General features: G+C 46.8%; 1 protein-coding gene across 5 annotated transcripts in view; it reads left to right on the forward strand.

Annotated features, from left to right (window-relative positions):
- FAT3 (FAT atypical cadherin 3) overlaps positions 1-27,639 on the forward strand; it is a 660,051-nt gene that overhangs the window by 606,227 nt on the left and 26,185 nt on the right. For all 5 annotated transcript variants that reach the window (XM_078058674.1, XM_078058677.1, XM_078058676.1 and 2 more), the window contains 4 exons: positions 1,174-1,972; positions 14,616-14,750; positions 16,586-16,743; positions 23,811-24,279. In XM_078058674.1, the coding sequence (XP_077914800.1) occupies positions 1,174-1,972; positions 14,616-14,750; positions 16,586-16,743; positions 23,811-24,279 (1,561 nt within the window). The remainder of the gene's footprint in view (positions 1-1,173; positions 1,973-14,615; positions 14,751-16,585; positions 16,744-23,810; positions 24,280-27,639) is intronic.

A 27,639-nucleotide genomic window follows, 5' to 3' on the forward strand; every position in this document is an offset into this window, starting at 1 on the left:
ACTTTGCCATCACCGTGTCTTTTAATCCCCACAATACCAGAATCCTGTGAAGGAGGTACTACTCGCATACGCAGATGAAAGGTACAAAAATCGAAGTTCCGAAATGTTAAGTCACTTCCTCAAGGCCAGAGTTGAGATTCAAACTCAGGTCTGTGTGATGCCCAGGTCCCTGCTTTTACACTGGCTTCCACCTACGAGGACATATCTCCTCCGCCCCCATCTGACCTGCAGAGTCCACCTCGTCCCTCCATCCTCAGACACCTCCCCTGGGGACCCAGTCCGTGGGAATCTGAATCTGCCCATCTCGGAAGCTCTACAGCACGGCCTACCACCGTGTTGCCCATGGCAGGTGTTCAGCAAACATCTGCTGTCAGAGTGGTTCTTCTATCAATTCTTTTTTTTTTTTTTTTAAGATTTTATTTATTTATTTGAGAGAGAGAGCAGAGCAACAGAATGAGCACATGAGCAGGGAGGAAGGGCAGAGAGAGAGGGAGAAGCAGGCTCCCGCTTGAGCAGGGAACCTGACACGGGGCTCGATCCCAGGACCCTGGGATCATGACCTGAGCGGAAGGCAGACGCTTAACTGACTGAGCCACCCAGGCGCCCCTATCAATTCTTATATATAGAAGGAAGACAAAGTTTTTCTCAGGCTACCTATTTTTCCCTTTTCTGCCTCCCATTTTTTTAATTCTAAACCTTCATATTGTATAATTCACAGCTCATGGTATTTCTTGAATGTACAGAAAGGTGTTCCCTGGCCCAATCCAAAGGAAAGAATGCAAAGAGGGCAAAGATTACTCCTCCGAGTGAGAACGCCACTTTATGTGTGACGTTCCCCGGTGGCTTCTGTTCAAGAAGAAAACCAGGCCAGCATGTTGCAGGCCTATCAGATCTCACAGCACCCTCTGTCCCCCTTCCTGTTCACCCCCAACGGCTAGATTGTGCGGACACGTTTTATCGTCCATAACCGAGTGTACACGTGGGGACCGCAGGTGATAAATCACTCCTCTGCCTGCATCTCACATCTTCGGCATTTCGCCGAACAGGAGCAGGGGATGGAGGAAGAAGCAAATGCGGGTAAAGGAATAAACGTCTCCTCTCTGAGTTTTGTTGGTTTTTAAATGATTCTGCTTTTTCTGAGTTCCTTGCTTTTCTCCCTCTTGGTTGTTTTAGGCAAAAGACTCGGGCAAACCCCAGCAGGTCTCTCACTCCTACATCCACGTGCGGGTCATCGAGGAAAGTATCCACAAGCCCACGGCCATCCCCCTGGAGATTTACATTGTCACCATGGAGGACGATTTTCCCGGGGGGGTCATTGGGAAGATCCATGCCACAGATCAAGACATGTATGACGTGCTCACGTTTGCCCTGAAATCGGAGCAGAAAAGCTTGTTCAAAGTGAACAGTCACGACGGGAAGATCATCGCCCTGGGGGGCCTGGACAGCGGCAAGTACGTGCTGAACGTGTCCGTGAGCGATGGCCGCTTCCAGGTGCCCATCGATGTGGTCGTGCACGTGGAGCAGCTGGTGCATGAGATGCTGCAGAACACCGTCACCATCCGCTTTGAGAACGTGTCCCCCGAGGACTTCGTGGGGCTGCACATGCATGGCTTCCGGCGCACCCTGCGCAACGCTGTGCTCACCCAGAAGCAGGACACCCTGCGCATCATCAGCATCCAGCCCGTGGCGGGGACCAACCAGCTGGACATGCTGTTTGCCGTGGAAATGCACAGCAGCGAGTTCTACAAGCCAGCCTACCTGATCCAGAAGCTGTCCAATGCCAGGAGACATCTGGAGAACGTCATGCGCATCTCAGCCATCCTGGAGAAAAACTGCTCGGGGCTGGACTGTCAGGAGCAGCACTGCGAGCAGGGCTTGTCCCTGGATTCCCACGCACTCCTGACCTACAGCACGGCGCGCATCAGCTTCGTGTGCCCGCGTTTCTACAGGAACGTGCGCTGCACCTGTAACGGTGAGTCTGGGTTTATTATGCACAACCCAAATAGGAATGTGAATCCCCACTGCTGGGGGTCCAAAATATACTGCGTTTGGACCACTCAAAAACAAGTTTTATAGGAATGAATAATCACTCAGAAGTTCTCCAGACAGACAGTAGCTGACACATTGTTTTGTCACTTTTCATGGTTATCAGTCATTCCAAAAAAAAAGACATATAACTACATTAGAAATAGGGAAGGTGAAGAGATATACAAAGTATGTTTCCAGTGATGTGTGTGGCAAATAAAAATAATTTTGAAGAAACATGATTAAAAAATGCTTTTTGGAATTTCAGAATCCTTTCTTCCTGTACTGCATCCTTTCCTTCTGCTTAATCCACTTCAATTTATGGTTTTCTGAGGGTAGATGGGTAGACTGCAGGGGCTGTGGCACGAATCTTGCCCCAAGACTAGCTGTAAGTTAAGAAAACCAACTGAGCTGGAGTCAGAATGCTCAGTTATAATCCTGCAGGGTTTATACTTAAACAGCTTTGTGGGGACCTGGGTGGCTCAGTCGTTAAGTGTCTGCCTTCGGCTCAGGTCATGGTGGGTCCTGGGATCCTGTAACGGTGAGTCTGGTTTGGAGTTCCCTCGCGCCGCCCATGATCTGAGTAGACCAGGCCGCCGTTCCTGATAAGCATGCATTTGTTCATTCGCTCATTCAGCAAAATGTTTACTGACCACCCAGGACGGGTCAAGCTACCATGAGAGATGCCGGGCCAGGGGTAAGCAAAACAAGGTGAGCCCCTCTTCCCATGGAGCGTACAGCTCACTGAGCCGCACAGACCAGCAGGCTAGCAGGAGCCCATGCATTAAGTATTGCTAGGGGAAGTACAAAATCCCACAGGAGGACCCATCAAGAGGGAAGGTCTCCTGACGGGTTGGGATAAAGGATAAGTAGGAATCAGACGCATGGGAACAGGTAGGGGAGGAAGAACATTCCAGGCCAGAGGGCAGCTTGTATGAGGAAGGTCCAGAGTAGGAGAGAAGCCCACACCTGGGGAGTGGCAGAGATGTTCTGTCACTGGAAGGGGGGGGCAGGTGCATGATGACAGATGAGACCTGTGAGTGGGCCCAGGGTTCACACAAGGGCCATTAGCCAGGATGAAAATCATAGAAATTGTCCCAAGGCAGGAGGAGCCGTGGTGGGCTGATGTGAAGTGAAGAAGTGACAGAATCAGCTCTGTCTTTCACAAAGAGTGTGTGCTGGCTGCAGAAGGGAACGGATTAGCAGGGGCCAGGCCAGAGGCAGGCCAACAAGTTAGGAAGCTACTGCTGAGGGTAAGGGCAGCTCGATTTGCTTCAGTGAAAAACGGGCCACTCGGAGGGATTCAGCCCTCAGAGCAGAGGAGATGGAATGGCTCAAGTCTGTTGATGTAACAAGAGTCCCTGAACCTTGACCTTTCCCGGTCAGAGGCCATAGCTGTCCAGAGTCCCATGCCCACGGTGGTCAGTGAGAAGTATTGCTCTCTGCCTTTTTTCCTCTCTGACACGTGGAGCCATAAATTCACTGCCCTCTTCCAAGAAAATTGCTCCCGGAGTTTTTCTAACCAGCGTGAACTTGGCCCAAAGGGACTGTGGCCAGAAGAGAGGCCATTTGTAAAACATCCCTTTAGGTAATTGGGGACAGGAAGGGCCCCTGACCTCTTTCCCTTACAGAAAGTTCTTGGTTGCGGCTTGGAAAATAAGCTCATCAGAGCAGGGCTCCTGAGATCACAGCTGCCCCCCGCCCAGGGACCTTTTGACCTCCCTTGAGAAGCCTAGGAAGTGATGGCCCCTCACCCTGCTGTACCAGTGAATTCTGTGTCTCCATCAGGTAGATGCAGTGGTGTCTGGCCTGCTGAATATGTAAATTGGCTCCAAAGTAACTCAAAGCATGCAAGCTGGATGCGATGCTTTTCTGGCAGATGCCACCAGCATGCAGGATTTATGAGTGCCTGCTGTCTGAGCTTTACCTAGATCTCCTTTGTGGGCAAACTGATTTATGCACCAAAGCTCAGCTAGAGCCTTCCTGCAGTGACTCACAGCGGGGTTCAAAAGAGGTTCACTGCAGGACAGGGCAGACCCTGCAGGAGAAACTAAACCAGCTAATTAATCCCTGTGCTCTGAGAACTCATTCCAGTCAGCAGACCTCTGTGGTAGCAGCAATGTGCTAGGCGCCAAAGCTTCAACGTGGAAAAGACACCGCCCGCCCCTGCCCTTAGGAGCTGGTTATTATGAGGTCAGCTTGTAAGTGCCTATTTGCAATAACAAGGTTATAATAAATGTTAGGGAGGAGAAAGGACAGGATCCCTGATATGGCCAGAGGGAGGCTTTCTGTGACATTTCTATACCACAGACCATCTGTGTCCTGGGTCTTGAGGGATGAGTACGAGTTCATCAGGAAGAGTCAGAGGAGGGCTGACTTGACAGAATTTCTCAAAAGAAGGAAATCAGAGAGGTGATTTTTGTTGGAGAGAGGGAGGTGTTTCATGAGACACTAATATTTTAAATGCAGTGAGTTTCGAGTTGGGGTCCCTGCCCAGGACTCCTGTTCTCTGGTCCCCATAAACCTTTTTATTCCCAGTAAACCCAGGATGCTGAAAGCTTTTATTTATTTATTTATTTATTTATTTATTTATTTATTTATTTGAGAGAGAGAGAGCACAAGCAGGGAGAGCGGCAGAGGGAGAAGCAGACTCCCTGCTGAGCAAGGAGCCCGATGTGGGACTCGATCCCAGGACCCTGGGATCATGACCTGAGCCGAAGGGAGACGCTTGACCGACTGAGCCACCCAGGCGCCCCTGCCAGAAGCTTTTATGATTCAACCCCCAGACATCCCACAAAGAGGCCTTCTTGGTTTGAAAAGTGAACAATTCCTCAAAGAAGGCTGTATGTGTAGATTCAGGCTCATCTTGGAGCTTCTTCTCACCTTCAAGTCACTCTTATTATTAAGCTGTAAAACAAAATACTGGATTTTAGTAGTAGAAAGACTTGGAAAGGTCATCTGGCCCAGTCCCATCTTCAGCAGGTGATGTACGACCATCTCCATTTGATGAATGTGGTAGCTCCGTGCCCTGCCCAGGGCTGTGTGGCTGGTGAGGGTGGCACGTGGATTCAATTCAGGCTCTTCTTGGGCCCCTCTTTTATTATCTGCATCTTAAGAATAGGGGCTTTTCCATTTCTTATGTGAATCACGACTCCAGTGCTATATGTAGGAATACTCAGATAGCCCCGTTTTCCCCGGCAGACTGCTGACCAGCATCACAGTACCATCACAGGACAGCCGAGGGGCTCCCAGACGCCAGCATGCATGCATGGGGCTTACCAGAAATGCCCACAACCAGCCCCACATGCAAATATAACGGTAAGATTCAGGTGAAGCTTAGGAGTCTATATACGTAGCCCTGGGTGATTCTAATGCTGGTGGTCAAGGAAAACAAACTTGGAGAAATCCCACAGCAAGATAAAATAGGAAAGATTTCCTGCAAGTTCAGGGGCAAACTCTTAGTTAGAAATAGAAATAGTTCTCACTTCTTTTCAAGCGTCCTCTAATGAAAATACAGTGAGGAACTGTTAAGGAAAGGAGTAGGCATTTTAGGCATTTTCTCATTTATTGGACAGAGAGGTAATTGAATTCAGTAATTGCCCCCCTTAAAACACACGCACACGTGTGTGTGCACACACATGCACAACTAGTATTGACTGCGCCTCGGTTTGCCCTGGGAGCTTGGCAGATACAATAAATGGACTTTTCCACCACTTGGTGGAATAATTACGATGATAAATAGAGGTAGCTGCCTATTCTGGACTGTGTAGCAATATTTATACAGATCTGGCCTTGATATGCTCCTCCCCACTTCCAACTCCTCTTTCTCTCCTGCACAGTTTTTTGGGTCCAATTAACAAAATTAGCATCTTGAACCAAAATGCTGACTTGCTTTGACAAAATGGAAGCAGACTTGAATTTTAGTGCCAAATAGGCTCATTAAATTCCAGCCACCATCGAGCATCATGTTTGAACTGAACTTCAAGAGATACAAAGTTCTGATGTCACGACATGACTCCTGGTAAACTTCACAAGTTTAGTGAACTTCAGCACTTCAGAAGAAAGCCTCACGCCAATTTAAATGAACAGGGAATGAAGGGTGCCCTGTGGGCTGTCCTTGATGCTCTGTCCTCTTGCTGTCCCACTGGGCTGTGCTGATTATCCCTTTTGTAAAAATGTCATTGACTTTTCAAAAGTCCAATATAGGGGCGCCTGGGGGGCTCAGTCGTTAAGCGTCTGCCTTCAGCTCAGGTCATGATCCCGGGGTCCTGGGATCGAGTCCCGCATCGGGCTCCTTGCTCAGCGGGAAGCCTGCTTCTCCCTCTGCCGGCCACTCCCTCTGCTTGTGTTCCCTCTCGCCCTCTCTCTCTCTGACAAAAAATTAAAGTATTTAAAAAAGCAAAAACAAAAAACCAAAGTCTGTCATAAAAATCTATCAAAAAAAGAGCCCGTTGTCCAGGAGAATGGACTCCCTAGGAGGCCATCAGAGGTTAAGCCCAGGGTGTTGATGGTGGTGACAGCCAGAGCTGAAGGGAGCATCGGCCATGGGGGGCGCAGTGTGGGGCCAGGCAGAGTGTGAGCAACAGCTGCCCCACCCTCAACCATGGCCTACGGCGCTGTCACCAGAGTTCACTCGGGGAAGGGAGAGCAACACTGCAGCACATCACTGAGGGCGATGCCCACTGAGCTAGCTCTGAAAGGGTGCCTAGAATCCGGCACGTGCTCTAGGCCGAGGAGCACGAGAGCCAAGGCCTGCAGGGGAGAAGCAGGGACAGGCTTAACAATGAACATTTACTGAGCGGTGACCAGTGACTGCGCTGTTTGTCCAACATACATAATTGCATTTAACCCTTCTAATAACCATAGAGACAGGGTATCATTAACTTTCCTCAGAAGTTAAGGAGACTAAGACTTGGGAAGCTCAGCGGACTTGCTCAAAGTCGCAGAGCTACGCAAATGGCCAGCGCCATGATTCCCAGCGGGCAGCCTCAAGCATGGCGCCCTACTACTTCCGCACCCACGTGAAAGCACCTTCAAAGTTTCCAATCCAACCCCCACCCACGACAGACATCCCGTTAACTACATTCCTGGCACAGTAACTCAGCCGGCCTGACAACCTCCCAAGATGGACCGAGACAACCTTCTCCCTTCTAGTGCCCCAAAATCCACCTCCTTGTAACGTCACCCAGCTCGTCCATTAGAGCCACCCAGAACCTGACCCAACTCCTCCTCTACAAGCTGCCCTCCAGATATTAAAGGGCAGTTGTTGTGACCCCTTGAATCCTCTTTCCCCACGCAAACTGCAGAAGTTCCTCTGCTCCGTGGCTGCAAACAGAAGCTATAAACAGTTGTAGGTGGTGTAGTTGGGGCACAGAGGAGGCCCAAGGAGGGAGTCCTCAGTCCTGTTGGAGGAGTCCATGAGAAGCACTGCAAGCGGGGAGGCTTGTCCTCCTGGGTCTTTGCCAGGCAGGGGATGCACTGTCAGCGGAGAGAGCAGTGAAGAGAAACGCCCAGAGATCTGGGGCATCTGTTCATCTGCTCATTCACTCAGCAGTGATGTGGATACTTTGCCAGGCCCTGGGCAGGGTGCTGGAGGTATCGGGGTAGGTGAGGCTGCCATCGTCCCCGTCCTCAGGGAGCACGACGAGCCAGCATCATGCACTGACAAATGACAAGGATGCTGAGGAGTCAGGATAGTCCTGGGGAGGATTACCAGGGGACAGGTAAATGGAGTCTGTGATAGGCAGCCATGGTAATGCACTTTTTTTTTTAAGATTTTATTTATTTATTTGAGAGAGAGAGCATGAGAGAAAGAGATCAGGAGCAGGGGCAGAGGGTAGAGGAAGAAGCAGGCTCCCCGCTGAGCAGGGAGCCCGATGCGCGGCTCGATTCCAGGACCCTGGGATCATGACCTGAGGCGAAAGGCAGACTTAACCGACTGAATGACCCAGGCACCCCGGAAAACACTTCTAATAAACACCATAAAATAAAATGACGAAGGCTTCTGTGAATCAGTAAGACACTTAAAACTTAGCCTTGATGAGTTTTTAAAAAGCAGAGAAAAATCTGAGATTGGGTTTGCCTTGGGCTGGGGTTTGTTAAGGCTAACGCTCAGAGAAGAAAGCCAATAGTCCTCACCTCAAATAACCTTCAGTGTAGTCTCTGAATCCTGACCTGCAAACTGGAAAGTTTCCATTTTGCATTCATAACAGCTATGGCTCTGCAGATCTTCATCTCCAGTACACAAGTCCCAAAATGTCAGGAGAGGTTTAGAGGTGTCGACCCTGGCCATGACAGCAGCTTCTCAACGTGTGGATCTTCCCTTACATATTCCACCCACACACAACTGCCCCAGAGAGGATGTCTTAAATGAAATTTAAGCTAAATCATCCAGAAAACATGGCTGAGCCAAGCAAACACCATTCCAGATGATTCTGTGCTTGTGGGAGAACCATAAAAGACCACTTCAAACCAAAAAGACCTCTGGAGAATATGTTTTAAAACTTCATGCAGGGGGCGCCTGGGTGGCTCAGTTGGTTAAGCGACTGCCTTCGGCTCAGGTCATGATCCCGGAGTCCCTGGATCGAGTCCCGCATCGGGCTCCCTGCTCGGCAGGGAGTCTGCTTCTCCCTCTGACCCTCCCCCCTCTCATGTACTCGCTCTCTCTCTCATTCTCTCTCAAATAAATAAATAAAATCTTTAAAAAAAAATAAAATAAAAAAAAAAAAATAAAACTTCATGCAGGCCAAGAATTAAGAGGAAAGCTTATTGACTTGTGCAGCATTTGCTAAGACATGGCATCCTGGCAAAGTGTGTGAATTCAGGGTGTAGGATATTTACCATTAGTTATCAGATCCACAGTATAATGAGGCAGAAATGTACATGAAGAGGTTGAATCAGCTCCAAGTGATGGTGATAATAATGACAGGTAGATACTGATGTATTCGCTCAAGGCACAGACTTAATCCCGGGGGCTGCGGGAATGGCAGCGAGACCCTCCAAGACCCCAAGAGGATCACCGTTCCCCTCTGTGCAGGTTCCAAAGCTCTGAAGCTGCTGCTCCAGTGAAATGTACGTTGTCAGCTCTGTAGAAAGTGGCCTAAATTTCCACCTGAGCAACGCTTCAGAATGTGGAAACCTTCTTTCGGAGAATAGCCACATCCTGTGCACCTTTCTCCCATGCGAGGCTGCATACAGGGCTGTCTAGAAAGACCACCTCCGCCCGAGACAAGGTGGCCAAGGGGCTGACCCCACAGGGGCCTGGGATGCTGACGAATAAAATGCCCCAGGCTTTAGCTTGTACCTCCCAGGCACACAGTATTTCATATCATCTATCAGTTTACAAATCACGAATTTGACCCAAAAAAAAACAGCAAGGAAAAGATTACAATTGAGTTCAGGTTTCTGCCATGGGACTGAGTCAAACTAGTGTCTCCAGTTTTGAGACCTTGTAATAATTTGTTTTTACTTTGTTTTTCCCTTTAAAAATTGCTTCCACGGGACGCCTGGGTGGCTCACTTGGTTAATCGTCTGCCTTCGGCTCAGGTCATGATCCCAGCGTCCTGGGATTGAGTCCCAGTGAGGTTCCCTGCTCAGCAGGGAGCCTGCTTCTCCCTCTGCCCCTCCCCCTGCTTGTGTGCTCTCTCTCTTTCTCTCACACACACACACAAATAATAAATAAAATCTTTTTTTTTTTTTTTTTTTTTTTTTTTTTAAAGATTTTATTTATTTATTTGAGAGAGAGAGAATGAGAGAGACAGCACATGAGAGGGGGGAGGGTCAGAGGGAGAAGCAGACTCCCTGCCGAGCAGGGAGCCCGATGTGGGACTCGATCCAGGGACTCCAGGATCATGACCTGAGCCGAAGGCAGTCGCTTAACCAACTGAGCCACCCAGGCGCCCAATAAATAAAATCTTTAAAAAATAAAATAAAAATTGCTTTCACATACATTAGCCCATTTAATCCTCACAACTCTATGAACAGTTATTGTCCTCATTTTTCAGAAAAGGAAATCAAGACTCAGAGAAGTCAAGTGACCTGTTCAGAGCCACACAGTAAATAAGTGGAATAACTGATCAGAGCCAAGATCTAGGCCTGCAGCTTGTCACTGCAGATCCTTTCCTGTTATGATACATTAGCTTCTTGAGGGGACCTGGGCGTGGGGCACAGACTTTCTCTGCCTGCTCCGTGTTCTCGGAGTTGCTAAAAACATCCGATTCTTCTATCCTGCCACAACAAATGGCATTGGTCAGTTTGATAAAGTGGGCCCCCTCTGTCTTCATGCTAACTCTGGCACCAAACTAATGGATGCCTGGATATCAGAACATGTAGGTCTAGACCCTCCACCCCCCCAGTTGTCACTGATCACAGTGCAAGTTAATCAAACCTGGGTTATTTAATGATAGTTAATAAGATAAACTTCCTCCCAGAGGCCAATGGGACCTGACACTGTTTTCTCTTAACTATTACTATGATAAGGCACCGTCTGCCATCAGAAATATGAGCATTAACACATGCAAGCAGCCGAGCCACTCGCTACGTCTGGCTCATTCCCATTCCCATGAAACACAGGGTCTTTCAGACTCACAATAGTAGGTGTCTATACTTCCATGAGAGGGGGATGATATAAACGTGGGATTTCTAAAAACAAATTAACCTCTCAGCATCCATTTAAAGCACACTGGGTTTCATGTTGCTAGAGAATGTAGGGCTTTGGCTGGAAAGAGGCTTATTATTCCCAGGAAAGTGTCCCCAGGACCCAAACGTCTAGGTGTATCTGAGGTCAAAGGGCACACAACATTGTTCAGCGTTGGCATACAAAGGTCAAGTCCCTCTGACAACATATATGTCAGAAAGGACCTAATATCTTATCCTAATTAATAGGGAAGGAAAAACTACAGTATTGTACATGGGGAATATTTAGTTTGGGGAAACCTGTTTTTCGTAGCCAGAAGTCTTTCTCTGTTTGGAATAGACCGCATTTTGCGCACATGCTCACATCTGTCCCCAGCTAAGGACGACATTACATTTTACCCTGACCTCTGGATTCTAATCTGCCTTCCGGCTCTCTTGAGCCATGGGAGAGTGGACCGACCATGAGCGGAGTGAGCTGACAGAAGCAGCTGGAGTCTGAATGTTTACGACTGATTCCAGCCCGGGCTGAGACCTGGTGGGGGAGGCCCCGGAGGATTTTTAACGCATCAAGAGACAGATCACTTGCCAAGAACTGTTCCCTTTGCCTTAAAAAGCCTATTAAAAATAAAAAGAAAGAGAAATAAACCTATCAAAGTCAATGGCTGCTAGAATGACTAAAAATATAGTTATTATATATCTAATATGTATATTAATATTACTACTTTTTAAGTGCACATATTATAATACTTATACTAATGTATTTTTTTTTTACATATCCTCCAGCTAGAGTTTTTATAATGGGCACTGGATCTAACATAATCCATTAATTTAGTGGATGTAATTGTATGGGTTCTATGGTTATGACATGAGGAAAAAAGAAAAAGCTTTGAGTTTGAATCCCAGCTGCTGGTCTGAGTGGCTTTGGCTTTACCCCAAGATAAGAGAGATGGTGACAGAATAAGAAGCCTGTGCCAGCTACCAGGGCAGGGCTGATGGTAAGAGAAATGGTAAAAAAATGTGGATAAAAGGGAGAAGTACTCAAATGCTATTTGTGTGTGTGTGTGTGTGTGTGTGTGTGTGTGTGTGTGTTTAGTGTTCCATGATTCATTGTTTGCATATAACACCCAGTGCTCCATGTAGAACATGCCCTCTTTAATACCCATCACCGGGCTAACCCATCCCCCCACTCCCTTCCCCTCTAGAACCCTCGGTTTGTTTCTCAGAGTCCATAGTCTCTCATGGTTCTTCTCCCCCTCCGATTTCCCCCCCTTTGAATCACAGATCTGTACCTCTGAAACAAATGATACATTATATGTTAAAAAAAAAAGAAGAAGAAGAAGATAGCAGGAAGTCAAACACTGTTTTAATATGAAATACTGTGTTTAGTTTTTATTATATACGCTTACAGCTGTTTTTTTTTTAATCTTACCATTATTCCTCTAGGAGAAAATAGCTTTACTGTCATGAGTCTGAAATTATCTAGCCCTCTTTTCCCTATTTTGAAATAGTGGCTTTTAAACTGGACTTTTAATAATGCACGGTTTCTTAACAATGGAGCCTTACACTATAGCAGAAATGAGGTCTATGCCGCTGTGTCTCAGAAACATAGAAATGCAGAGAAAGATATCCTTCAGCTGGCGAAAGCAGGACACAGAAAAAGTCATGTCCATGTAATGGGAAGAAATAGATTTCTTAACTATGTAAATTACTGTTTCTGTGTCTAATTGGAAGGTGATGCCCAGGTAATTCAAAACTACATCTGTTGGATAGAATGCATTTTGTGATTCATCTATGCACATGGCCACCTTCATGTGGCCAAGTTTAGTGTTGGGCTGAGTTGGGATCTTTGAGCATATACTAATGAGTCCACATTTAGGAGCAACCTGGAAGTGTGCAAGGCCATCCGAAACTGACACGAAGCCATGCATGGAGACAGCGAAGAGTCAGTTGGTAGAGTTGTGAACTTTTCATGAATGAACATTAACACACGCAACAGTCGAGCCACTCACTAAGGCTGGCTCATTCCCATGAAACACAGCCCCTTGTTCCTAAAAGGATCTCATCCTTCAAGCCTGAATTTAAAATGCTCCCTTCTTTGGTGAGGGCTTCTGACATTCTCCCAGGAAACACAATTGCCCCTTCTCTGGGACCTCTATCAAGGCGCTTACCTTATTGTCTAGTCCTCATGTGTTTGCTGGTTGTTTCCCGGAGGGAGGAAGAGGTGGCCTTGTTTCCTTTCATCTTTGTATGTCCAGGCTTGGGGCGTCTGGGTGGCTCAGTCAGTTAAGCGTCTGCCTTCAGCTCAGGTCATGATCCCAGCGTCCTGGGATCGAGCCCTGCATTGGGCTCCCTGCTCAGCGAAGAGTCTGCTTCTCCCTCTCTCCCTTTCTCTCTTTTACTTTCTTTCAAATAAATAAACAAATAATCTGTATGTCCAGGCTTCTCACTTCTTTGGCCCTAAAAAAAATTATTTGCTGAATGAATGCACCAAAAATTATCTTAAAACTGGTTATCAAAAGCACTTCGAAGCAGATCATAAGGTGGTAGAACAGCTGTTTTAAGTTGCATAAATATTGAGAAATACATGGCAGGAGTAAAAATTTCTTGGGATGAAAATAGGAAGATGTATTTTGGGGTACTTACGTCTTTTAGAACCATTTGTAGAGATCATTCCAAGTTTTCAGTTGAAAATCCCTTCATCTTCTAAGACTTTGTAAGCTGGATCATTGCCAAGAGTATCTTTCATGGCTGAGCTCTAAAGTGGTGGAAAATAGGATTTATGAATTCTGAGTGTGCTGAGGCCACTTATATTGCTCTTCTCAAGGATTACAGTTTTTAAATGTTTACATGTAGTTAGCATTAAATGTCTGCTTTCCCCTGGGCAAAGAGATGACTGTATAATGGGACAATATGCTTAATGATGAGGAAAGAGTTAGGACGGACGAGAGTTTGGTAATGGGTCAGATCCTCCTGAGGAAGGAAGCTGCTGATGTCTGCACATTCTTGGTTCGCAGAGGAGGTGCTCCTCTAGGCCACCGCTAACCCATTTGTGGGCAATTTTTCATTTGTGTCTCTTTTCCTATCATCCTTACCGCTTAAACTCTCACTACGTGGAAAGTGGCCTACTCACATTTGAAATATCCAGGACTTCTGAAACGTGCACTTCCTTGGGTGGACCCCCATTTGCCCTCAGCACGGTTCAGAAATGACTCACTTGGGTCCTGAATTTTGCCTTAATCAGTTAATCTGCTTTCCAGGATTTTTCTTTCCGAGGCATTAACCTTTCATCTCACTGTGCTGCGAGCATCGAACAGGTAGCAAGAAAACCTGCCTTTCCCAGCGATAGTTCAACTGTTTTTGATAGGCAGTAGGACAGTTTTATAGCTAATCGATACAAGAGCAGGTAGCAGAAGGGATTAGGAAACAATGGGAATTGTGCTTGCGTGACTTAGAATTAGTCATACTTTTCTTTAGAAACGTCTTTTTCTTTCCCCTCTGAAAACAATAGCTAACATCTTCCGAAGTCTACCCCCGAAGTTTTTCAGGGCAGGAAAGAAAAAGAGTGTAAGACAAATGGAAACTCCAGCAATGCATTCACGTAGGCACCCATGTGCAGAACCTACTCCAGTAAATACGACCAGAGCCCGCGCAGTGTGATCTTTTTTCAGCTAACGTTGGTCCAGTTACAACCTTAGCATATCTGAACCTAAAAGGAAGAGCTCCGTTTATTCTTTTAAGCCAACCTACTTCAGGCTGCCGGTGGCTTTTGGCCGATGCAGGGACATTTGATGGGCACTCACACCAGGTAAAACCCATTCGGGCGCTCCTGCTTCTGGGTGGCCCTTTTGTCTCTCAGCCCAGAGCCTGTCGAGCCCAGCTCTGGAACTATTCCAGCGTCCCCTAGAATGTAAGGTGATTCTCTGCATACTGATCATGTGTGTTCCCTTTTGTCACAGGAGGACTGTGCCCGGGGTCCAACGATCCTTGCATGGAGAAGCCATGTCCAGGGGACATGCAGTGTGTCGGTTATGAAGCCAGCAGGAGACCCTACCTCTGCCAGTGTCCACCAGGGAAGCTTGGAGAGTGCTCAGGTGCAGAGGGGGTGGAATTATGTGGGTCTAAATTCATATTCCTGAAGCACTTGCCCTTGGGTAAATGACTGTGCCCTAGCTCTTCTGAAAGGCATTTCTGTCTGCATGCCACATTTACCTTCAGGATGGACCACAGCTAACATCTGCCCTCACATGTACTTGGGATTCATTACAGCTTCAGCCTGTGCTCAGGAAACCCATAATGACCGTGGACTCCTTATATAACAGGAAGACCACAACATGTGTTTTCAGTGGTGTCGCACGGATGTTAAGAGTGTAAAATGGAAAATAGAAGGCCATTGGTTAGGCAGAGGAGTCACGAGTATCCGTGGCATGGCCTTTGATGGTCGGGGGCGGCACAACCCGGAGCCACAAAACAGAGCTCACCAGAAGGTACAGCTGAGCCAGTCCAGTTGACCTTCCATAGGGTAAACCCAAGCCTAGAGCACCAAGCGAGCAGACTCTCCGCTGGAGATGGATACGTGCTGCATGTCTCACCTCTGTGTCCTAAAGGGAAAAAAAAAGAGAAAGAAACCCATTTATGTTATTTCGATCCAAATGATCCTGTTTCTGATCTCCCTCAATTGCAGAATATGATTCACATATTCCCTATCACATCTAAACTCTAGAAGGAGTATTCATTTTTGGTACCAATAGACCTCTCTTTTTGGTAAAGGATGTATTTAAAATACAGGTACACTGATACCCTTCTTGGAATCCAAGAAATATTTATGAAGTGGTGATTATAACAGCAATTATAGGGAGAACACAAAACAATGAGGTCTGCTATATGCAAGGCACTTTGCTAAGCATTGGGTTCTAGAAATTCAGCCTCTGTGAAGAGAAGCACTGTTCTCAAACATGGAAGCCAAAGCTCTTTCATAGGTGATTTTAAGAACAGAGCTACCCGTGAAGTGAAGAGATCCCCGGCGTACTTGCCTTTGCAGTCATCTAGGGCTTAGAGTTGAGAGATACTTAGGCTGGCCCTCCCCCTACACACACCCTGTGCACACGGCAGCTGGGTCTGTGGGGGTGACAACAAAGCCAGCAAGTCTCCTGACTTCAGATGTCACTTTCTGCCCATCTCCCTTCTCTTTTCTATGTAGAAAACTTGTGGTTGTCCATGAGTTTCATCCACTGGATGTATTTTCACACTAGCCACCTGTTGCCCCAGCAAGACAGCTTTTCAGCATCATTTTGCTCGTTAGAACATAAAGTTGGAGTCAGTACAAAAGATGGTGAACTCAAAATGGGGTGATGTGGGTAGGACTGTGGATGCTGGAAAGGCAAGCCTTGAAATTCATGGTCAAAAAGTAGAATTGCGACAACACATGAGCAAGACATGAACTTACTTCTTTCAACATTAGTGCAAATGACATCAGTTGGCTATTTGGCATGAAGAGACTCGGGGAAGGTGGCTACTCTTTGCAAATGGCTTTCTCTCTCCTTTGTTTCATGGAGTGGCAAGGGTTTGAGTGTCTAAGTGACTGGTGGTGGGCAGGAAGGGTGTATCCGTTAACAGTGCTCATTTTAGAAAGTGGGCATTGAGACTCTAAGAAAATTCAGGTTATAGAATTTACCAAGTTTCCCTTGGCATGAGACCACTGAGATTTTTTGGTATCTGATGAATTAATATTCCTTTCACTTCGGAATTAGAGTGTGGCCTGAAGTGGAGAGAACCCGTTTTTAATCAAAAGCGGCTTCTCCTCAATGCCTTCATTAACTTCCCACGGTCTTTCATCAACTGGCTTGGTGGGTTGTTGGGTGATGTCATGTGTCCCTGACCATTTCTGGATGTTCCTAGTATATCTGTCTTCTCCTAATGGCCTTTTCAGGGCACACTTCTCTCAGCTTTGCTGGAAACAGTTACATCAAATACCGCCTGTCTGAAAATAGCAAAGAAGAGGACTTCCGGCTAGCTCTGCGTCTGCGAACCCTGCAAAGCAACGGGATTGTAATGTACACCAGAGCAAATCCCTGCATAATTCTGAAGGTAATTAAAATGGGTTATCTTTTCCTGCAGTCAGTTTTCATGTTAATATTTTGGCTCTCAGACTGGGGCCTGAAGCCTTTTTTGTCTTTTAAGTTCAGAAGACCGGAAACTGGCTTGAGGGCAAAGACGAGCGGCCACATTTCCTTTTATACGTTCCGCTTCAGAATGGGCTCTTCGGATACTGGGACATCTCTCTCTAGAGTGGGTTCAAGGGCTGCCCTCCTTGGAGCTGTAATCATGCAACAGTTCATTAGAATGCACTTCCTAATGAATTCCACGGCAGGGGTGGTCCTTTAAAAAGATTGGCTGTGTCCTCTTCTCCCACACGGGCCTAGCCCCACTGACCCCTGAAGGTGACTTCTGTTCTTACTCGGGGAGGAAGTTGGAGATCTAGGGTAGAGGAGACTCCATATGTCCTGTCGTGGCCCCTAGTCGCCCACTTGTGCAATCGCTGCCAGCCTCAGAAAGGCTCCAATGCAGCCGGATCTCCTGGAGTGCAAGTCTATTTGTATGCGCCTCAGAGCTCCTGGCGCCTTCGTGAAACCAACAACACGAATACTAATGGCTTTATGCACCTCATTTGTTTTTTCTTATAAAATTAATATGATACATTTATTATATACGATCAGCGCCATCTGATCAAGGAGAGAACAGAGATTCAGAAAGGTCAAGTTCGTTACCCGGGGTGGGCCAGCTCACAAGCGCCCAGGCCTGGATCTGCATTCCAGTCTCTCTGGCTGCATTCTGCTGTTCTTCATGCTCTCGCCCGGCTCTCAGTCTTGCTGCTACCATCATTTCATCAAAAGTCACATTCTGGGCATCTGTCGACCCAAGGAAGCCTTCCAGCACAGGAGGACAAAGAGGGAGATGTTTAATCTGATTCTGTTCTCCCATTCCCGCAAGATTCCTGTACCAGCCCGTTGTAAGTGCGTTCAGAGGCAGATGCAGTCTGACCCATAGGAAGTGCCCATACGAGTGGAAATGGCTGGCAATTTTTTCCTTCCTAGGGTTCCATCACTGGGCTTAATGGGGATCATGGTGGGCCTTTAGAGCTTCTGTCCTTTGATTGTTTGATAGGTCACATCCAAGTTGATGAGGTGCTCCAGGCTTTCATCCTGGAGGGAGAAAAGGATGTAGGACATTAAATGCCCGTGGCTTCTATCACACAGACTTTTACGCACCTGCTTCTGGAATTGCCAGGCACCACATGGTGGCCAGAGGGAGCGAGCAGGCAGTTGGGGTTTAAAACTTTCGTGGGGACTCGCCTGCTACCTCCGCTCATTCAACTCAGAGAATCATTTCAGCTCTGGGAAAGAAAACAGGAGAAGCTCTGGAGGCAGTTTTAGCAAACAGCAAATTCAAATTAGATATTCGTGGTAGAAGAAGACACAGGCAAAGACCTAAGTCCTGTCTTTCTAACCTCCTGGCCCCTGAAGCCACCTGCCTTGGGTGGCTTCTTTCTAAATAGCCGTGAGAGGTGGGGTTTTGTATACTCGCTGGGGAAGGGCTCTGGCCCTTCCGAGCTGCCAGCTCCCAGGGCTCAGCTGAAATGTCACCGACCTCCCTCTCCTCCTTCAAGCTCTAACAGGACCGCTGGTTTGCAGACCTTCCTTATGAGGCAAACACTTTCTACTAGCAAATCTCTTCTTTAGCATTAAATCTGAGAGAGAACAAAACTACTGGGCCTGAATGGCCAGATCCTAAAACCGGAGCTTGTCATTTGACACTTTCCTGGCAAAGGTCTAAAACGCGCAGGTCCCTGGGGATGGGAAGGAAGAATAATTAAACCTTTTAGGCGGCTCTGGCTCCTAAGGTATATTGTATTTCATGAAACAAGCGTGTTTCTGAAAGTTGTGTAAATTGAATCTCTGTAAATGGAATTCTAATAAACGGTGGACGGTCCCTATTTGAAGGAACCCTTCCATTAATCCCTTTGTGATGTGGATAATCACCCCCAGTCTGTCTGTTTGGTACGTTTGCTGTTCGTATGTTGAGTTTGCCTAAAGCAGACCACAGCTGTACGGAACTATAGCGGATATTCTCCTACGGTCGCCAGGAATATCCACTTAGGGGATTTGAATCTGTTTGCTTAACATTCCCAGCCTCGTGCAAGACTTTTCACTGGCTTTAGGTACAGTATGTGCCTTGTACTCAGGTTCAACGACTAGACTGAAATGCTTTGTTTAAGTTGCACCTCCTGGTTGTTTAGATTTTCCCAGTTAGAGCACATTCTCTAAAAAGTATTGAGAAAATCAATAGGGGTGAAGGGCACCCCTTGAAGACAGTTGAAGAATTGCTTGGGACCTCAAGGATTGCAAATGCTCAGGGACAAGGAGCACCACTGTTTCTTAGCAGCAGTGAAGGTGCTCATTCTCCTGCTGACCACTGACACCCTGTCTTCTTCCAGAAGAGATTCCAGGCTTACCATAAACACCAAAATGCAGTAAGATCAGAATACCAGTAAGATGAAAATAGAAGGTTAAGACCCAACCAATGAAGTGGGGAGAGGAAGAAGAGCATCATTAAAAAGTCTAGACCAAGGGTTGCTGTATCAGTTGAACACAAACCATGACTGAATTTTCAGGCAGCCAAAACAAGAATAAAAATGGTGGGATAGGTTCTCTGGCTCTTCTCAAACCTGTAAAAGAAACCTGTCAGATCACCAGGAGAGATTTATAACTTTTTCCCTCTGTCCGTCTTTCGGGTCCAATATTATGGTGAAAGCACAAGAAGTCCTTGCTTGTTAATCTAGAAATGTCATTATTTCATGTTGGGGGGAAGTTATAGATGACACATGGCTTCATTTCGATGATTCTGAGACACAGCTAACTTAAAACCCCAGGAATAAAAGGAAGATGGTCAGGGAAAGCCCATTTGGTTTATAAAACAGCCCACTTGGAGTAGCCGGGTCGTTCCAACATAGAAAAGCAACAAGGAAGCCCCCACAGGATTCCAGAGTTTCAAGGATCTGTGTAAGAGTACCACTGAGAAGTGAGTTAACCGATAATAATTGTAGGATGATAATAATAAGATACCTAAGAGTTTACAAAGTACTTTACAAAATACACGCATGTATTTTTATACTCTCCTGTGCCTAGATAGGAGTGCATCCTTTTTTGCCTGTGAGGAAACAGGTTCAGAGAGAATGGGTGGGTTTGCCCAAACATAACTAGTAAGTAGTGGATCTGGCCCTCTGACCAGGGCAAGCAGGTCAGGAGTACTATAGGTGTTATAAAAAGAAGAGTTTTAGAGGGCTGGGATGATCAGTTATTTATTTATTTATATAAGGTGTTTTGTGTTTTTTTGGTTTTTTTTTTATGTTCAATTAGCCAGCATATAGTACATCATTAGTTTTTGAGGTCGTGTTCAACGATTCATTAGTTGCATATAACACCCAGTGCTCATCACCACACGTGCCCTCCTTAATACCCATCACCCCGTTACCCCATCCCCCCACCCCCCTCCCTTCTGTAACCCTCAGTTTGTTTCCCAGGGTCCAGAGTCTCTCATGGTTTGTCTCCCTCTCCGATTTCTTCCCATTCAGTTTTCCCTCCCTTCCCCTGTGGTCCTCCACACTATTCCTTAAGTTCCACATATGAGTGAAACCATATGATAAGGTATCTTTTTTAAGATTTTAGAGAGCAAGAGAACACGAGTGAGGGTAGGGGCAGAGGGAGAGGGAGAAGCAGGCTCCCCACTGAGCAGGGAGCCTGACGCGGAACTGGATCCCAGGACCCTGGGATCATGACCTGAGCCGAAGGCAGACCCTTAACCAACTGAGCCAGCCGGGCGCCCTTAAGGCATATTTTTTGAGCCAGATAACCATTGACGGCAGCCTTGAAAACAGGTTTTCAAAAAGTTCCTTTACACAGAATAGTTCATAACCCTCTTACAAGTTTTGGGGCGTTGGTGCATTTGCTAAAGCCACACACCAAGGATCTGAAGCAGTAAGACTTTGTGCCATCATTTCTACTTTTTCACTCAAAATCCTACTTTCCTACAAGATGACTTCTTACAGCTCTGATATCTTGTCTTCCAAGCCCCAAGCCACTCAAGATCCGGGTTAAAGCCCATCACTGATTTAAGACAAAACTGAGGACTTAAATACCTCGTGATGTTAGAGCCCTGCTCTCAGAATTATGCATTTCATTGAACAAATTGCCTACCTGCCTCCCCCAACCCAGCACGTAATTTCAGATCATTGCTGCAGACTTTTTCTTTTTTTTTTTTTTTTTACAGTTTGATGCACAGCAGAATTTCTATTAAAATAGTTTGCCTCTGACTTGAGAAAGCATTGTCCTCTTAAAAGAGAGATCCTTTCAAACTGGGTCTACCCTATTCTGGAGACAGAGAAAAACTAAATATGATCAGAACATGAGTTTCCAGTGTGAACAGACTCAGGCATGGAACTATTCTCTTCTCTCCCCAGCATAATATGCTTGTGACATAGGAAAAGATTAACTTTTGCAAAGTTGCCTCTGACAGCAGCACTCTGGTGTGTCACCTAAACAAGGCTCATCATTCCAAACTCCTAGAATTTTGAGGGCACAAATCACTTTTGTTTTCCAAAGGCACCGGGCTTCCTACTCATTCAGCAGGTTGCTGCTCTTACTTTTCTCAACAGAAAAGCAAACTGAACTGTACTCGCTGTTACTGTGGGATCATTTTATGTCCCTTAGTTACAGAACTTTGATGTACCTGAGTACATTAGAGCTACATCGGTTCTCCCGATGAATTTGCAATTTGGTTATTAGCCCAAGAGGTAGGGAGTGGGCTTGGAGAAGGAAATGGACCGAGGAATCTATTAATTGACTACATCCTTTTATAAAACCTTCGATGAGTCACACCCTCACCGCCAGATCTTCCTTGCTAGTCTGGGGACACCGCTTTGTAGCCACAGAGCATAACAGCAGATGGACTGTGCTGGAGGAAGGAAGTCCCCAAAGTCGCATTTGATCATTTTATTACTTACACTGAAATAAAAATATGGATATTACCCAGGAGTTTTTCCTGAACAAGTCTGCTGGTATGATTTATAATATCCATTCAGTCCATTTTGTGGAACCAAGACACTGACCAAGGCAGTAGCATAGATCATATAAGAAAGCTCTCTGAAAAAAACATAAATATTTGCCTCCTGTCTCTTTACATGTATACACTTGCATTTCAGAGTGGAGTATGTATGTACCGCGTACAAGGTAGCTAACCATTCTGCAGTGGACATAGGCTCCTCGGAAAATGAGCCATAGCAATGATCTCTGCTCGCCATGTAAGGGGTCCCAAGCCCAGAGAGGTCAGCCAGTTCTCTCCAGGTCGCCTGGGTGGGACACAACAAAGCCTGAGTTAAAGTTCTCTTTCGTATGTTCCCAGGGCTCTGCCTGGTTCACACAGCCCCCTGCCTTCCATGTACGCATGCTCCCATGGCATAACTTTATATGCAGGAAGAGAAGGTGCTAGAGAATCCACAGAGGCAGAAATGAGAGTCCCTAAGAATTAGTTGTCTGTGGAACATACTGAAGCATAGGGAGAGAAATGCATCATTCGTGAGAATGAGTGATACTGTGAAAAATCCCTATCAGGCTGTCCTAAAGCAAACGCATGTTGGAAAGAGTGGGTCTGTCTGTTTCTGTGAATTCGTTTGGCATGTATACCCCCTTCGTTCTTAGAGTTCTAGAAGGTCTGCCTTCCTTCCCTTCCCCTTCCCTCTCTCCACAAGTTTGTGTTCTCTGCCCAGGTTCTGGTACAGGACTACCAATGTCAGCAGATCCTAAATGAAGGCCTGCTGCCCTTGCATGACTCAGATGCCGGCCCCCACAAGACCCCTTTGCTGGGTCATACAAAAAGGCCAGCAGAGTACCTTTTGTTTCACAGTCTCTGGCTGCCAATCCTTTCATGGCCCAGTATCGGTTTGTTGGCAGGACCGGGGTCCAGCATCATTCCCTGGATCCTCAAGCCACCTTGCGTTTCTGAGAAATGCAGAGGAGGGTGGACCCCAGGGGATTCAAAGGCCAGCCTGTCTCCTCAGCAAGAGTTGAACCTGGGTCTCTGTGAAGCACCAGTCCCTGGCCAACAGATCCTGGCTAGCCACTCACTCAACAGCACACACTTTCTGAGTTTAGTGTCCCCCTGTGGTTCATTAGCCTCTCGGAATGGACTTGGATGCCCTCCCCTCGGATGCCCTGCTCAGTGCAATCAAAGCAGACAGGTCTCTGTTGTAGCTGATCCTAGACGGGGGGCTGGGAGCATCTACAAGGCGGGAACAGTTACCCAGAAAATCCCAGATGTCATTAAAGATACATAACTATATTCTAAGCAAATGGCCAAGCCCTGAGCGCTTTGTGGGATGATCGTAACCTAAATGATGAGCAGCCATCCTAAAGAACCACTTTAGGAATATGCTAGTGTTTAATATAGAAGGGTTTTAAAACCTTACCTATATATGAAGCTGGAAGTAAAAGATCTTTTATTTCTACCTGGTCTCTTTCTCTCCCTTTTAGCACACTCACAGACTTACTTGTGGGGTACATATGTATTTCTGTGCTTGTCTGATTTATGGCCATCTCCACTTACCCCCCCCCCCCCGCCAAAACACAAGACCCCTGAGGTCAGAGATAGTAACTTTTTGCTCACAGTGGTTTCCGTAGCACCTAGAACACTGCTTAGCACATAGTAGATGTTCAATAAATATTTGTAAATAAATACTGAGTTCACAGAAATCATTCCTGTGGTAGTAATAATGAAGAAGGGTGCAGAGAATGAACAGACCCCTAAACAAGATATTGCTGTGACCTTTCAAAGGGCGAAGATCCAAGGAATAGGAACATTCTTAAATATAATTGTGGATCTGTACAGCTGTGCTGGTGTTACTAATTACAAGATTTGGGACATTTCAGGCATGCATTTGCAGGGCACATAATGGGGAGAGATCAAACCACCCCAGACTTAGGACTGGCTCAAAAGCAACCTCCATCCTAGAGGCTTCCCGTGCACAGGGTGGGAACAGGGAGTCCGGGTGTATGTTGCCACATGCATACTGAAAAGCGCTCCGGTGCTGGTTCCCCACACAGATCGTGGACGGCAAGCTGTGGTTCCAGCTGGACTGCGGCAATGGCCCGGGGATCTTGGGCATCTCCGGCCGCGCCGTCAACGATGGGAGCTGGCACTCGGTCTTCCTGGAGCTCAACCGCAATTTCACGAGCCTGTCCCTGGACGACAGCTACGTGGAGCGGCGCCGGGCACCCCTCTACTTCCAGACGCTGAGCACGGAGAGCACCATCTACTTCGGGGCGCTGGTGCAGGCGGATAACATCCGCAGCCTAACGGACACGCAGGTCACGCAGGTGCTGAGCGGCTTCCAGGGCTGCCTGGACTCGGTGGTGCTGAACAACAACGAGCTCCCGCTGCAGAACAAGCGCAGCAGCTTCGCCGAGGTGGTGGGCCTGACCGAGCTGAAGCTGGGCTGCGTGCTCTACCCCGACGCCTGCGAGCGCAGCCCATGTCAGCACGGGGGCAGCTGCGCCAGCCTGCCCTCCGGGGGTGAGTGCACCGCGCCCAGGCACCTGCCGGGCAGGGGTGGGAGGTGGAGGGGCTGGATCAACCTGTGAGGGACTGGCTTTTACAAGCCTCACCCACTCAAGTGCTCTCGCTGGGAGGCGTAGTTGCCCCAGATGCTAGCCGGGCTTCCTACTCCCCTTTAGGAAGGTCTGGTAGCTTGAGGAGTGTCCAGTTTCACCAGTCCTTTCACAGCAAGCCACCGGCGCAGGGCGGTGACCTCAGGAGTCCAGAGATGCTGTCACAGTGGCCCCCTCCCCTGTCCGCCCCCACACCCTTCCAGGCCTGGGGAGGAATAGGACCCCCTTTTAGGTATCTGCCCTCTTGAGCCACCTGTGTGTCACCGCAGAATTGGCGGCAGTCTGAATCATGACTTCCCCACACAATCCTTTGTCACACATCATGTAACTTCACTAGAAGCTAAAGGGAGGGGAGAGTTGAACCCACCACTCCAGAAATGGAAATACAGTGGAGATGCTTTGCAGCATGCTTTTAAAATGTACGCATTAAGAATAAATCTAGTGACAATTCTATAAAGGGGTAGAGGGTCAGGAATAAAGAGAGGGCAATTTACATGAAATCTCAGGACAGATGAATGGTCAATGAGGGCACGATGCTCTATGCGAATAAATCTTTTCCCCAAGCATATATCATGAAGAAAGAAAGGAAGGAAGGAAGGAAGGAAGGAAGGAAGGAAGGAAGGGAGGAAGGAAGGAAGGGAGGAAGGAAAGAGAAAGAAAGAAAGAAAGAAAGAAAGAAAGAAAGAAAGAAAGAAAGAAAGAAAGAAAGAAAGAAAGAAAGAAAGAAAAGAAAGAAGAAAAAGAAAACAGGGTAGGTGAAAAAGGTGGGGAAAGGGAATAGAGGGCTTCTATTGTTTGAGGGCAAAGCCAGGATCATCTGAGTCCTTGGAGTCTGGAAATAAAAGAATCCCTGACTTCCCCCAGATGCGGTCTCTGTGCTCACATAAACTAGGTCAGGCACTCCGCTAGTGCAAGGCCCTGCTGCCTTCCAACAGCCCAGCCACTGGTCACACTTGAGCCCCTTTGCAGAGTCTCTCAGCAGTAGTGTGATTAGCAAATTTAAACCTTCCTCACAAATCACTTAGGGATTCTGCTGTGCACATTACCATCTAATGTTCGTGAAGCCCAACTCCAAATTTAGAGTCCATTTTATTATTAGAATGTTACAAACTGTCCATGCAATGATGCACTGCCGAAATACAGACACCAAAGTTATTTAGACTTGCATATGTTACTGCCACAATGAGGGCCAAGTGCCCTGGGGGGACATTTCTGCCATCTCGATTTAAGAAATCTATTTGCTGTTTTTACTGTCTCAGCAGTATATGTAAATAAAGGGTTGTTATGGTGCCATAATTCCCGAATGATGGGCAGTAACTATACTTCAGTGGTTCTATAAACCAGCCCATTATGACAAGTCATAGCCAGTTTTTCAGCAGGCAAAACAATTCTGCTAGTGTGAGCCATCCACGATATATAAAAGGAGCATATAATTAAATTGGGTTGAAATAGAACACCACTCCATGTCAAATGCTGGGTACATAGCCACAAATTGTAACATACTTTTAACGATGGCAGGACATTGTTTTTGCTGGCAAAGCTATGGGCTTCCACGATGGGTTATCTTTAAAATAATAATAACAATAATAATCACCGTATTAAGGAAAAAGACAGGGAATCTTGCTCCTCAGCGTGCATTTTAATGTTTTTTAATTGCCTGAAATCCGTGAGCAAAGTATTCAGTGCAGGTATGTTCATTAGGTGAGTGTGACTCATGTCAGCACAGCAATTTTCCTCTACTTTTTTTTTTTAAATCTCATTTGGTTTAACCAGATTTCAGCACTGAGGACCCACCTGCTGTCTACTTTTCACATGGCCTCAGGAACTTGCTTTCCTCTCCCCAGAGGCCCAACCTGGCCTACAGGTTGCATTCTCTCTCATATTCTTCTTTGTCCCCTGCTCCCCACTTCCCCTTCTGATTGGGTTTGGGACTGGGATTCCTCAACAGATGCTCTTTCTTCCAAGGCGATAGAGCCTTCCATCAGTTCAAATGTCTCCTTTGTGCCTGAAGGCTCATGTTTTCCTAAAACAAAGTATCTCTCCTCATCTCCACCTATACAACTCTTTTTTCTCAAGCCTACTGTTTCTCTTGAGTTGAGGAGGCCCAGTGGTTCTTAGCGACCCCCAGGGCATGATCCCCATGGGGCAATCTGAGGGTCTCATGCACAGCAGTACTGAACATAGGGCAAGTGAACTCCTCACCACCTGCCAGGAAATCCAAGAACTGGGTTTCTATTGCTTCCCTAGGGAATGAAAGGCACAGAATTCCTCCTCTGATGTATGAAAAGGTATCTACCTACTCCAGGCTATCAGGATTGAGACATGGGCTTCTAAAAAAGAGGAGAGGGAATCCATTTTCTTGCCACCATTATCTGTTAATATAAGAGGAATTTTTGCCAGGCCCCTGTATCCTCTCTGTGAATGCCCGAAATTGGGGGATAAAAGCAAGGAAAGAAACAACCAATAATTTGGCCTTTAACTCCTATCTGTGAAACTCTGCAGCTAATTATAAGAGTATTTAAAAGAAAGGAAAAATCATTCTAGTTGTGAGTGATGGTTTAAAAAGAACAATAAGACTCAGTCATTAATGAAAGAATATTCATGCCTTGAAGAATGCCCTCTGGCTGCAGGGCTGTCTAATCACAGAGAGAGAGTCGTGCTTTCCCAGATCAAAGGCTGGGAGGCAGGCAGTATTCAAAGAGAGGAATAGGGCTAGAGAAAGTGGAGTGAGGTGCTTCCGGTGTGACTCCATGCAAAGGAGAATGCTGGTGACAAAAGTTAATTGACTGAACATCTTGCTGCCATTTGAATCCTGTGCTGTGTGTTGCTTTAAAATTCCAGACACTTTACTTGAGTATAATCACCCCCTTGACCACGGAAGAATGCTGGAGTTTTGGTCATCGGCTCTCCTGGGGACAGGCTTCACTCTCAGACTGTGGCTGTCCTAGCTCATTGTTCCAGAGCATTTGGAGTGTTTTAAGCAGACAACCCCCAGCAAGAGGCATTCTATTTCAAAGAGGCAGGATTCTGCTCTAACCACCTCCAAACCCAGTCAAACCCTTGGCACAAAACAGCAAGCAAGCCGTGTCTGCTAGCTGGGAATGACATGGTCAGCGGGTTTGACCAGTGTTATAACTCTGGCTGTCCCGAGAACGAGCCACGGAAACCCCACGGAGTTCAAGCCCAGAATGTTAACTTGTAATAAGAGTGTAAATATGACTCTGTAAATCAACCACAGAGGGAAGGCTCTCTCTTGTTAAAGCCT

The sequence above is a fragment of the Halichoerus grypus genome, chromosome 11 (assembly GCF_964656455.1).
Source record: "Halichoerus grypus chromosome 11, mHalGry1.hap1.1, whole genome shotgun sequence".
NCBI lineage: Eukaryota > Metazoa > Chordata > Mammalia > Carnivora > Phocidae > Halichoerus > Halichoerus grypus.